This window comes from Cibotium barometz, chromosome 44, assembly GCF_041138505.1.
Source record: "Cibotium barometz isolate CiBa-2024 chromosome 44, ASM4113850v1, whole genome shotgun sequence".
Classification (NCBI taxonomy): Eukaryota; Viridiplantae; Streptophyta; class Polypodiopsida; order Cyatheales; family Cibotiaceae; genus Cibotium; species Cibotium barometz.
Genome location: NC_141089.1, coordinates 5,502,860 through 5,517,144, shown reverse-complemented (window position 1 = coordinate 5,517,144; position 14,285 = coordinate 5,502,860). Strand labels below are relative to the sequence as shown.

At 40.3% G+C, this 14,285-nt stretch overlaps 1 protein-coding gene across 1 annotated transcript in view; it reads left to right on the top strand.

The window, feature by feature from the left end:
* Positions 1-13,531, top strand: part of LOC147612890 (uncharacterized) — a 31,526-nt gene extending 17,995 nt beyond the window's left edge. Inside the window, exons 6-7 of the mRNA XM_086782162.1 lie at positions 13,056-13,139; positions 13,275-13,531. Of these exons, the coding sequence (XP_086638288.1) occupies positions 13,056-13,139; positions 13,275-13,409 (219 nt within the window). The 3' untranslated portion in view covers positions 13,410-13,531. The remainder of the gene's footprint in view (positions 1-13,055; positions 13,140-13,274) is intronic.
* Positions 13,532-14,285: the final 754 nt, after the last annotated feature.

Below are 14,285 nucleotides of genomic sequence, written 5' to 3'. Positions count from 1 at the left end.
TTATTAAAGAATTTACAATTCTTCTTGGCTTAGGTAGAGTAGAGTAACAATGCATAAGACATTATATTTTTTTCAACAAGGGGAGGCTTCTATTTATAGGAAAATTTGAGCTCCTAACCAAACAAACTGATTCTAGAATTTTCTAAGTCAGTTTGGTCACTTTTTAACCATTTTTAGGTCAGTTAAGCTAACTTTCTGGAACTAGACTTGAATGAGGAGAGAGGAGAGATGAAATATCTCAATTTTTATGAGTTTAAAACTCATTCAAGCATGTGAAATATGCACCTCCTTTAAAGAATTCCCCTTCCTTACATATGTGTCAAAATTGTATTGCTCATATTTTTTTACTAATAAACCTTGTACATTTTCAACTCTTCATCTTATGTGAAATATGCACCTCCTTTAAAGAACTCCTCTTCCTTACATATGTGTCATAGTTTTTTTTTACTAATAAGCCTTGTACATTTTCAACTCTTCATCTTATGTGAAATATGCACCTCCTTTAAAGAACTCCCCTTCCTTACATATGTGTTTATTTACTAATAAACCTTGTACATTTTCAACTCTTCATCTTATGTGAAATATGCACCTCCTTTAAAGAACTCCTCTTCCTTACATATGAGTTTATTTACTAATAAACCTTGTACATTTTCAACTCTTCATCTTATGTGAGCATTTACTCATTTTTGGGTATCTTCTTTTGCAATTTGGATTTATCTCCTCTCTACACATGGATTGATGCTATTGGCCCATAGAAACCTTAATTGGACCATAGTCTAAAGATTTCTGAAAATCTAGGCCCTTAGACTAAGGTTCTTTATACCTATTTTCAATTAATTCCAATTGCACATTGGAAAATTCTTTTTGAATTTCTGTTTCAGGGGAACTTATTTTAATAAGATGAGTTATCTTTCTATCCAAAAATATTCATAATCTGAATATTCTCTCTCTAGAATATTTTCTCTCTCTAGGTTAAAACAGTTAGAAACAAGGTCTTTATATTTCTGAAGAGGGATTGATTACGGGGGAAGATACTAGACATCAAAAAAGGGGTTGGGGGAGGAATCTTACATTCTACCCCACTTAAAAAACGCGAGATGTCCTCATCTCGCAACTTGGGATAATTTCGCAAGATGCACGAATATGAGACTTAGAGAAAATTTTTAATCAAGATTAACCACCAAGAAAAGTCTTAAAGAGAGCAAGATTCAAAATAAGAACAAGATTTAAACTTTATTCATTCACAGAACTTATACAGTAAAGATAGAAGAACTCTTTACACTTCCACAAGCCCGTCCATCATATGATCACAAAAGCAGTCCTCACAAGCTGCACAAGTATAGGGTAACTCATCTATGGGAATGATTCTGCTGGTTATTGCCGCACCTATCTCAGTGGTATGAGGGGATCTAACAAAAGGACCTCTGAGAGGCAAGCCAAAAACGGGGTAAAGGCATATCTTCTCATGAGGAAGAAAACACGCCAGTAAGAAGACCCGCTCAGAAAACCCAAGATGCCTTGATCTCATGACGCAGTAGTATCGGGGACCCAAACCCAAGGCTTCGATAACCATGGCCAAGCGGACATTGTTACGAAAGTGCTGTTGACCCCAGGGTGTTACCCTAGTTATGTTTTGATAGGTCCGCCATTTGGTCTGCGCTACAGAAGTTCCTAGGTGAGGAAAAAGTGAGCGCTCATACTGTTCTATAAAGTCTTTCTTCACAGACTCTCTTGCGTCATGAAGGTGAGAAATCATCAGGGATAAAACTAATTCCTGTTGCCAAGCCATGAAGGAGATTAAGAAAGAAAGGAGATTGATGGGAGTAAGATTACTGTGAGCGATAGTTAAAGGTTACGACTTATATAAAGGAAGGAGCTAGCGTAACCTAGAAGCCAACGGTAACTTGCCACTGAAGTTTTTCCGTCTTTCCATGATTCGTGTTTGATACATTTTTCTATAGAAGGCATTAATAATTTTGAGATGAGGAGATAAAAGAAGCTTGTAGGCTAAGTTACCTATTTTCATTGAATTCAGATATAAGGGTCACAATATTTGGGGGATAACTTCTTATACTCTCCAAGAGATAAAGAACTTCTTTTGGGCCGTACTCGAATGAAAACCAAAACCTTGGTATCCAAAACATCGATTCTCACTTCTGAACTCATTGTTCTAAATCCTTAAAACAGGTGGGACTCCTGAGAAGTATTCTAGGAAAAGGGTCTTCCTTTTTTTAAACAGAAACTTTCTTTTATTTTAGAGAGGGAATAATTATAAGATCAGAAAGGGAGATTCTTACTCCTGTATACCTCGAAGGCTGGGGAGGAATCTTACATTCTACCCCACTTAAAAAGTGCGAGATGTCCTCATCTCGCAAGGTAGAGGACAGCTCTTTTTCTTAAGATCCAATTTTATTCTGGGGTTCCTTATATTTTGGTCAACCCAACAGAACACTGGGATAAATATCCCTTATATAGAACTCATCATTAAATAACAATTCATTCAGGTCATATCATTCATATCTTTAACATGATAATGGTTCATTAGACCGAAAAGTTTCCTTCGGAACATTCCTCCACGGAAATTTTAGTCAAGTAAGTTCTCAATTTGACATCCCTTAACTTGATCTATCGGTCAAGTATTAACAGTAGCAATCTGACAGCACAACCCACTAATCTCATAGTGATTTGCTGAATTCCTTATCATCATTCTAGTTATGAATATCATCACAGGGACTCGTCCCATTCCCCCTCATTGTGGTTTCATTATATTTCAACTAATTTTTTAAAATCAACATTTTTCAATCAGCATTTTCAATCAGAATCCAAATCAATTCATCAATTCTCAAACAGAATTAAAAATCATATCAATCACATTCGAAATCATCATCTAGATAGCATTAACGCTTATAATTTCAAGTCTTAGATTTACTCGTATATACTGTCAATAAAGAGCTGCAGTATACTCTCGGTATATACGGGTAGTCACGGCCCTTGGAATTATAAGGTAAATACTATCATGTCTAGGCCTCAAGCAAGTCAGGGATTCTATATAATTGCGGTACTTCCATCTGAAGACCCAATTACCAAATTACGAATTCCAGTTTGAATATCAAATTGTATGAATTATCTCACACAATTATAACCTTTTTGTGTTTCTTGATAAATTTTTGATATATTTGTCTTCTCAGTTGATCTTTATTAACCAAATGCTCTGATACCAACTATAAGATCCCTGTTCCCACCGAGCAACGGATTCGGGGTATTGGCAGCGGAAGTAGCGCTTCTCGCGCGGGACAGGGGTCCCACACTCGGGGCCTCGCCCACGGATATCCGGATAAGAGACTAATCCGTTGGTTGTTCCAAAACCGAACCCGGAAAAACTTCCTTTACCGGAAAGCACGGGCGATTCCACCAGGATAACTTTTTACTCTAACGTAGTCAAGATCATTTCTGATCGAGATGATCCGATTACATCTATAAGATACTTAGTCAGTTCAAGGAAGAAACTTGCACTTGGATCATTGGGATCAACGCTTTTTTCCCCATTCAAGAGGCACAGCCGTTGATTCCTATCCATAGAACATTTACTGTCCGGGATTTATTTTATTTTTTTTTTCTATCGTAAAAACAAAAGTTTGAGTCTCGGTTTACGGATCCATCAGTCCAGCCTAACCCCATCCAATCCCATGGGTTAGCCAACCGCCCAACCACTGTAGTGATGGGATCCAATTAAAAATTTGGTTAGGTTTTGTCCCGGGTACCAAGGAAAAGAGTTCCAAGGCCCCCTAGCCGGATGTTCATGCAAAATAAAACTAGTCACACCACTCACACACCCAATATGAAATTACCCTTTTTCAACCAGATTCAACCAGTTTAAAACAATCCTTTAATAAAACCATAGTATCATTGATCACCATCTTCCAATTTATCCAATTGATTCTTAATTTCCCATCATTCCTTCATCAGAGTATCTATGGCATCATTGGCAACTAGAACGCACAGGAGCCGTTTCGATAGTTCCTAGCCCATAATACTTGGCAATATAATCACTTAACAAGATGGACTCTCGTTGAAGATCAGCAAGATCAACCAACAGATCCATATAAGGAGCCATGGACTCATCCATTGAAGACCAGCAAGGTCAATCAACCAAATCCATGCTCGATTTCAGAAAACAACTCCAACTCTGTTCCAATATCTTCCTCGACGCACGCGTGGGTATCCTAGGCGACCCAGAGCCCGAGCACCGTATGGTCAGCACCCTCTAGGATCCTTCGCAGGTAACCTAGCGCTTCACGCATAGGCCGCTTCCTTGGCCCCTCATCCACCGTACCGGAAGCTCACCATTTTAATCGCACCGAGGCTGGTCAAGACCTCGGCCGACCTTGCTACGCGAGACGTCCTTCATTGACTCCCCGTCAGCAGTTGCAACTTTCTCATCACGACCTTAATCACAAGACGGTCAAAATGCTCCCCCCAGCATTCTTGACATAAAACAATCATTTACAAACAGCATTTACAAACAGCATTTACAAACAGTTTACAATACAATTTCTATTTTAACTTTCATTTTTCCACATTATCCCTCCTCAATCTACATTACTTATTCCATATTCCATTTATATGTATACTCATCCCATCACATCATTTCCATCTCATCACTTCAGATTCCCTCACATCACAATCGTATATTCACATCCATACATCCACAACTATATGCGTACATTCACATCTACATGCATACATCTACATCCCTATGCATACATCCACATCCATATTCACATTCACCTCCATACATCTACATCTACATGCATACATCCACTCCACATTCACATCCACATCTATACATCTACATCTACATGCATACATCCACCTCTACATCCACATCTACGTCTATACACCTACATCTACATGCATACATCCACATCTCCATTCACATCTACATCTATACATCTACATCTACATGTATACATCCACATCTCCATTCCCATCTACATCTATACATCTACATCTACATGTATACATCCACATCTCTATTCACATCTACATCTATACATCTACATCTACATATATACATCCACATCTCCATTCTCATCTACATCTATACATCTACATCTTCATGCATCCACCCACCTCCACATCCACATCTACATCTATACATCTACATCTACATGTATACATCCACATCTCTATTCACATCTACATCTATACATCTACATCTACATGTATACATCCACATCTCCATGCATAATAAAATTCTTTTAATTAATCTAGGATGATAGTTCCTAGAATATGGTAGGAAGTCCTCTTTTTATGCTTTGAATGAATTTATTTTATGCGTAATTTCTATAAAAATTTTGCCATAGCTTCGCTACTATGACTGATAAATCTCAAAAAAAATTTTTTTTCTAAGGGATAAAGCTCATTATTAAAGACATAATTAGAATGGTCTCTAATTGGATCATCAATCCATAATGGTCTCTAATTGGATCATTAAGAAAACAATTAGAATGGTCTCTAATTGGGTCATCAATCCATAATGGATTGAATCATCAATGTGCATAAACTAAAAGCATAGCAAAAAGCCATTAATTTGGCCTCAAGCATAGCTTAATCTTGGATTAAGGAAAGGCTTTATGAAAAGCTTCATTTGGATTGAGAATGAGTCATGAGTATGACCATTTCTTGAGTGAGAGAGAGAAATTACATAAAAACCATTAGAATTTAAACATAAATGGAAATTAACTTCTATAGCATTTATTAAATTATGTAACTCTTCACTACTATTCACCAATTAACTTCAATAGCATTTAAAAAACCATACCAATTAAACTTCTCAAGCTTGAGAGGGGTTGAGAAGAGAGAATCATTGAGAAATTATAGAAAAGATCAAAATTCAATATACTTACCTTATGATTTGCTTGATTCTTTATTCACGGTAGAGGCCCCCAACCAATCAATTGGTTTAGTATGTTGATGGAGCCACCAATGGGGATTGAAGAAAGAGAGAAGTATCAAAAACTAGTGAATTATTAAAGAATTCACAATTCTTCTTGGCTTAGGTAGAGCAGAGTAACAATGCATAAGACATTATATTTTTTTCAACAAGGGGAGGCTTCTATTTATAGGAAAATTTGAGCTCCTAACCAAACAAACTGATTCTAGAATTTTCTAAGTCAGTTTGGTCACTTTTTGACCATTTTTAGGTCAGTTAAGCTAACTTTCTGGAACTAGACTTGAATGAGGAGAGAGGAGAGATGAAATATCTCAATTTTTATGAGTTTAAAACTCATTCAAGCATGTGAAATATGCACCTCCTTTAAAGAATTCCCCTTCCTTACATATGTGTCAAAATTGTATTGCTCATAGTTTTTTACTAATAAACCTTGTACATTTTCAACTCTTCATCTTATGTGAAATATGCACCTCCTTTAAAGAACTCCTCTTCCTTACATATGTGTCATAGTTTTTTTTTACTAATAAGCCTTGTACATTTTCAACTCTTCATCTTATGTGAAATATGCACCTCCTTTAAAGAACTCCCCTTCCTTACATATGTGTTTATTTACTAATAAACCTTGTACATTTTCAACTCTTCATCTTATGTGAAATATGCACCTCCTTTAAAGAACTCCTCTTCCTTACATATGAGTTTATTTACTAATAAACCTTGTACATTTTCAACTCTTCATCTTATGTGAGCATTTACTCATTTTTGGGTATCTTCTTTTGCAATTTGGATTTATCTCCTCTCTACACATGGATTGATGCTATTGGCCCATAGAAACCTTAATTGGACCATAGTCTAAAGATTTCTGAAAATCTAGGTCCTTAGACTAAGGTTCTTTATACCTATTTCCAATTAATTCCAATTGCACATTGGAAAATTCTTTTTGAATTTCTGTTTCAGGGGAACTTATTTTAATAAGATGAGTTATCTTTCTATCCAAAAATATTCATAATCTGAATATTCTCTCTCTAGAATATTTTCTCTCTCTAGGTTAAAACAGTTAGAAACAAGGTCTTTATATTTCTGAAGAGGGATTGATTACGGGGGAAGATACTAGACATCAAAAAAGGGGTTGGGGGAGGAATCTTACATTATTAGTGTACAGGTTTGCATGGTCATGATCCTTTAGAGGATCTTTTGTGGGGGTTTTTTTGGGGCCATAGGTTCTGTGTGAGCCATGTGGCTGATGTACATTTTTACATATAATATAAAACACCATTTCACGAAAAAAAAAGAGAGAGGCGTGTAACTCTGCTCTATATACACAAGAAAAATCCCAAAAATAAGATACAATGGAGTGGGGGCCATGGGGCCATTTCATATGGCCCCATAGATGCATTCGGCCTGTAGAAAAGGCAGCCGGCAGCCTGCTGTGACCAGCACCTGTTCTAGTCGGCCAGCAGCAAATGGACAAGATGCGCACGTGTGAAGTCGGCCTGCTCCAGTTGGCCAGCAGCCAGGAGTCGGCCTGCATCTGGATCATCTAGCCAACAAAGGGTAGTCACCCACACCATGAAAAAATAGGGGAAATGGGGAAAAAAAATGGAGAGTGGGGAAAAATGAGAAAACACCTAATACGGGCGGGCACACCCACAACAGAGGCCCTGGTGTATATGTATAGACAGGAGATGACTTCTAACAAAAGTCACCCACCAAATGCTGTGTGCGTCTATAGAGCATGTGAATGAGGTTTGTGCAAATAGAGTGGACAGTCTCTGCTGAGGCGGTAATGGTGGCCTCGATGACCCCAATGAGCCAAAGGAAGATTGTAACCTCCTCGCTTGGAAGCTGTACCAACTCCTCTTGAAATCGGTATGGAAAGGGGAGGTGATGCTGTTGATACACTAGTGAGTTGTTGCGGTAGGCATGTTGTCAATCCTGTGAAGCTGAATACTCCGGCCTAGCTGGGATGAGTACTTGAAAAAGGGGAAACTGGGGTGCTCTGGTGGGGCTGCGGGATCCCTCCAATGTCACTTGCCTGGATCCCACTACAATTGGGCTAGTGGATGGTTCTCCTAGAGGCATAGACGCCAGGATGGTTGTTTGTCATGTGACAGGAGATGGGTCAATGTGCCATCTGTGATCATGAAAATCGTCTACCTGTGCTCTTTGCTTAGTGGCGTGGTGGTTTGGGGGACTTGTGTAGTGCATGCAACCATGGGTGCCCACCATCATGAAGGCCAATGGTGTAACTTCCGCAGGGCTCGGGGGTTTTGCAAAACACTTGACCATTAATGCAATTTAACATTGTAATTGGCCATAGCCTTAAACGTATGCCACTTAATCCACAAAATTGTAAAAGAGAGATGTGCACACTGTTGTCACCGCATAGAGGTCGGAATAGGCCAACCCCCCCCCCCCCCCCCCCCCCCCCCCCCTTCCTTTTGGAGTATTTTATTACCCAAGGAGAAAATATCATGTATAAGCTTTGAGGGCCTTACTCTCCCCATGGGAGATGCCGGATTATCCATATACAAATGCCATAACAGAGCCCAACACGTAAAATTCAGCCGGTACACAAATTGTAGAAATGCCGAGCCAACAATATAAGTCATATACCTCCGTGTGGGTACTGATTCTTCCCCAAAAACCACGGAGCTTTATGAAATAGAGCTGGTACAGTAGGTACAACTCTCCATTCAGCCGGTAAAGCTATAACATGGTCTCGTACAATAGGTACACAATCTGAAACAACAAATACAGCTCTCCATTCAGTCGGACCAACAAGTACATGAGATGGTACAGTACATACAGATCTCCATTCAGTCGGTACATCACTCCATTCAGCCGGTATATCAAGTACATGGGCTAGTATAGTACATAAATCAGCTGGTACAGCTCGGTACATCCATCAAGAGGCTAAAGAAATAGAGAAACCTTTTATTAAGGGAAATGAAGGAGTGTAGGAACTCTTCATAAAGTGTTGTAGACAAGAATGCTAGCAACCATCATAGTAGAGGCTAATCTACAGCAAGAGAGACTCTCTAAATGAAGAGAGAGGGCTCCAATTTATAGTTTTGTGGCTCCCATGAGTGAAAATGGAAAGAGAAGACTATGATGACAAGTGGAGAGTGACACAAGAGCTGAAGTGACAAGCGTGAGGGTACTTGTCTCACTTTGATTCACTTTCTTGCCACATGTCCCAATCTAAGGGATGGGTCCTTCCATAAACTTTTTCTCTAAAAATATCCCAACCGGTAGCCCATTTGTCATAGGTACTTTGGGAACTCTTGGTATTTGCTCAATTCCTGATGTAAGGATGTGAATGGAATTTCCATCGGAGTCGGGCCAAAAATAGTAACCCTCCTAGATTTTAGGAGTGTGATCCTTTGTATTCTAGGACAATTCCCCATTCCACCAGATCTCTTTCATACTTGGAAATGTCCTGTAACGTGCGCAGAAGCTCTCTGTCTTCTTTCAGCCCTAAACACCTTTCATAGGAACATCTTGATGCAAAATAGAAAGAAGAGATGGAGAGAAAAGAGAGAGATGGCTATATTTTAAGTATATTCATATCGTACAAAAGGATACATAATTTTGGCAGCCCTAGACATTGCCCAAAAGGTGGTCTTGACTCCAATGCTGTCGGCCAGCAGAAAAGACACCAAAAAGTCCAGATGCAGCTGATGACTCCAGTAGCTCCTTCAGTACTTCGCCGACTTAATGCACATGACATGTCCAAGCTGGTGACATAGTAAGCCCAGCGGGGCATGCCGTGATAGATTCAACCACGTATCCAAGAGATAGAAATAGAGAGAGAAGATAGAGAGTAGAGAATTTCGCACAGGACACATGCATTGAGTGGGGTATAGGCCTCGCCCCCTTTCAGGAATTTATTCAGGAACAATCTACGGGCTCGTAAGCTAGGATCACTACAACCAATGAATACGAAATTAAACAAATATGTTGATGTAGAAAACCTAAGTCGGAGTCGATGTCGAGGCACGAGATTTCTGATGCAGAGCACACCATGGGGATGGCCCACAAGAATCTCTCACCGGACTAGTACCAGATCCAATATCCAAATTAAAACCCAAGTCCAGGTCAAGGAATCCCTAGTTTGTACACCAGTTGCACAGGAGATGCGTATAGATGTCGAAGAATATGATGACCAGTAGTAAACTTAGTGCCCACTCCGGAGTAGAACCAGTCCACAAGAAGAGGCCTCACAAAGGAGCATATACCAAATCAAGACCACAACCGGTAATCTGTAGATGATACATGAGAGCAGATGGCGGCGCAACGCTATTCTTGGTGGCGATGGCAGTGGTTCTGTGGGCAGCAGCCAGGTGACTATGGCTGGCTCTTGGTGGCGTTGGCTGGCTTGATAGGCAGTAGCAACGAGAAGGCGAAGGTGGCGCAGGCAACAGAGGTGGCAAACAGCAGCAGCTGGCTGTTATAGGTGACGTACAGCAGTAGCAGCCGCCTGGTGGTGGCGGTGAAGATGATGGCGCTGTCTAGCAGTATGGTTGTGGCGGCTGGTGTACGGAAGCAACCGAATGGTGATGATGATGGTGGAGAAGATTATAAGCTCCAAACTTGATCAATGGTCTTCACGCCCTTGCTCCATCGATTCAAGAGGGGTCCATGCTTCTTTTATACCTAAGGGGAGCTTTGCTTTTTGTCAAAAAGCTATGCTTATGCTTTGCTTTCCTCTTTTTACTTTGCTTTTGACCTTTTTCACTTAATACAATAAATATTATTCAAATAGTTCTTGTGCTTTGCTTTTTTTGGCTTTAGGGCCTTGCTTTTTGGCCCTAGAGCCGCTTTTTGAAAAAGCAACTTTTAGCTTTTTGGTCCAGCTAAGTCTCCTCTTGCCAATGGTGCCCTTGGCTCGTGATCACCTGAGTTTGAACTTTTGCTTTTCCTTGCTTTTTGACCAAAATTGGTGCTTTTCCTTGTGCCAACTTCATGGTCCTTGTTTGCGAGGTTGTGTGGCTACGGAGGTTGCTTGGCGAGATTGGGTTTCCAGAGAAGGAGCCCACGGTCATCCAATGCGATAACCAGAGCTGTATCGCTATTGCTCGGAACCAGTCTTCCATGCCCGGACCAAGCACATAGAGACACAATCACTTTGTTCGTGAGAAGATCTTGGCTGGTGACATCTTGCTTCTTTAGTGTTCGACGGAGGACAATGTGACGGACCTCTTCACGAAGTCTCTACCTCAAGCTATGCTCCGGCGGCACTCTAGCTCCCTGGGGTTGGTTCCACATCCAGGAGCTGAGAGGGTGTGTTAGCAGTCATCTCTTGTTTGTACACTATGTCAGGGCCTTTGTTGTGGGTGTGCCCGCCCAGTTTTGGTGTTTCCCCATTTTTCCTCACTTTCTTGTATTTTTTCCCATTTTTTTCTACGTGTGGGAGGTTGTCTGCTACCTGTCGGCTTTTCCATTTGCTGGCCGACAGGTGGTTGCATACCCGACTGTTGTCTAGCCCTGGCGGACTGCCCTTGTGCTGGCCGACTGCACTCTGTGCTGGTCATGGGCATCTGGGCTACTGTTGGCTGTTTTAGTGCTGGCTGACCAGCAGCCTGGGGCCATATAAAATGGCCCCTTGCCCCCCACACTTGTCATTGAGCAATCCGGGATTTCTTGGTGTATATATAACAGAGTTACACTATCTTCTCTCTCTTGCATCTGTGTATTGCTCTCTACAGCTTTTGTCTTCAGCCAAAAGAAGGTTCAAGTTCAGTCGTTTATTTCAGATTTTGCATCATTGTAATAAAGCAAATACACCATTCGTGGTGGGGGCCCTATAGAGGGTATTCGGGACCCAATACCGTGTCGTCTTCTCCCTCTCTCTCTCTATCTATTTTCTGCACATCTATTTTCAGTTTTGTGCGTTATTCTCGTCTCGTGAAATGTTTGCTGATTTTTGAGCATTGAAGTTAGTGATCTCCCTTGAAGCTTCCACATGTTACATCCAAGTACAAAAGACATAAGGCATGTGAACACACTCTTGTAAAAGGGACCAGATAAACTCCATAAAGTAACCACTAGGCAAAAGTCAACAAGGTATCTACCTCTGCTAGAATCAGGGAGCTGATTTAGGGATACCTACAATCGAGGAGGAGGTGGAGTGAATCTAGGGCAACTAATTTGATATTATTAGCTTTAATCAAGTTGTATTAGCATCTTGTATGAGCCTATTTAAAGACACTCACTTCAATGAAAAATCAAGCAAGCATTTCTATCATTTTGTCTACTATTTTCAGTCGTGTTGTTTTATCTCTTACTTTCTCTTTCTGCTAAACATGCCATAGCCATGTTCCTCCATAGCTAGGCCTGTATTGCTGGGTGTGCCCAAACCGACCCTCAGCGCTGCCTGGCCAAGCCTGGCCCTAGGCACCCTGCTTTGGACCCTGAACCCAGGGTTGAAGGTGTGTTACAGTTCGCATGGTGTCCCTGGCTGGGGATGTTCCCAAGTCTCAAGAGTACCCAAGCCCAAGTATACAACATGAAGAATTACACTGATTGTGTGGAAGTTACAAGAGTTCAATGCTTAGATAGAGGAAGCCCAAGTTGGTGGAAGGTGCTGCTATTCCTGCTATTCCTAAACACTGGCTATCTTCTGCCGATTTCCTGGTGAAGCTTACAGCTTATTATATGGCTATCTCATGGCAAAGATATAAAGCTAAAGGAAAATTTAAACCATGCCTTATAGTTGTTTTTTTGGGGAAGAAGCTACATATATTGAAACACACACTAACAAAGGCATTGCAGAAACAAGGGGAACATGGATAAAGCTTAGGAAGGCCTTCTTAATGTCTTGAAATAATTTCATACATAGCTATTGCTTGCAAACTGTTAGGATCATTGCTGCCTGGGCGAAAGGCACATTCTGTATGTATGATGGAGACCTTGGTACTCTCATTAACAGGAATGCCATGTAGAGGATAGTTGTCTCTTTCGTGGCTTTTGCATACAAAAGTTAGCAGTTATATGCAGTTGTTATTAATGTAGTGACCATTTTTCTTAAATAGAGTTGAATGTCTTCAGGATATTATCCAGGATCTCCCTTTAATATAGAATTTGTATGATGGATTAGGTGACAGCATGCTCTAAGTGCAATGCCAGGAAAAGCAACAAAACTTTGGAAGAATCTAATATGCAGTTGATTAAAATGCCAAAAGTAAGTCTTGCATTGGAAGAAGAAGATGTGGGAAGTGAAGTCACTGATAACTGTCAATGATAAGCTTCTCTTGGGCATGAGATTTAGAAGGGTCCTCTAATTATGTTTTCTGTTTATGTTGAACAAAACTATCAGGAACCGAATGTACTAGATGGCAGAGACTTGCCTTCTAATTATGCAGCATTCAGGACCCTTCACAACTCAAATGGAATGCCCAGTGAGTGGATCCATTACCTGCCAAAGCGATTCCAGCCCTCCGACAGCTTTTGAGCAGATCTTACTGCAAATTGTTCTAGTTTTGGTGTTCAATTATTCAAAGCCCTTCAAGTGGCTGGTACAGGATCTGTAAACTTTGTATCATATGCCTTAATGCTTGACAAGTTTGTATAGTAGTGTTGAGGCTCTTTGTTTGTTTCCTATGTGTATTTGTACAGTTCAAGAAATCTCTAACTGCATAAATCTGAATACCTTGAAGTCCTACCGTTATCAGGGATGGGCATTCGTGTTCTCGTACCTAAGATTCATCCTTTCCCGTGATGCCTTTGAACTTTAGGATACTCTTAATATGCTAGCATTTTCTCGGAAAATTTCCTCAGTATGCACTTCCTTTTAGTGTAAAACTATGGTCTATCCTAAGCACCATGATGGGATCCTACAGTGACCAGCATCTCTTGCATATTCATCAAGAAATCTCTAACTGTATAAATTTGAATACCTTGAAGTCCTATCGTTATCAGGTTTATTATTCAAACTTGGCCATTCGGATGTACCTCTCCCAAACAAATGATTGCTTGGAGACAAATGCACGAAGTATATCCTCCAACACGTGATTCACCTTCTATTTGTCTATCAGACTAAGGATAACCAACAAATATCTTCCCTATTATATCTCAGCACTCTCATCATGAGTAATTCAGAGAATGCATTGGTCAGAACCATGTTCAAAACAGAACACCTCTTAAAAACATTTCAATCTTGTGTTCAAACCAAAACACTACTAATAAAACCCTGGGGTCCAAGACAATATTTGTCAACGTACATCCATGCAACGACTATACAAAAAATCATTAGCCCTTTACCAATCATGATTGCTCCTAGAGTCATACCTGTAAGTTCTAAACTCTCAGGGAAACTCAGGCATCCGGA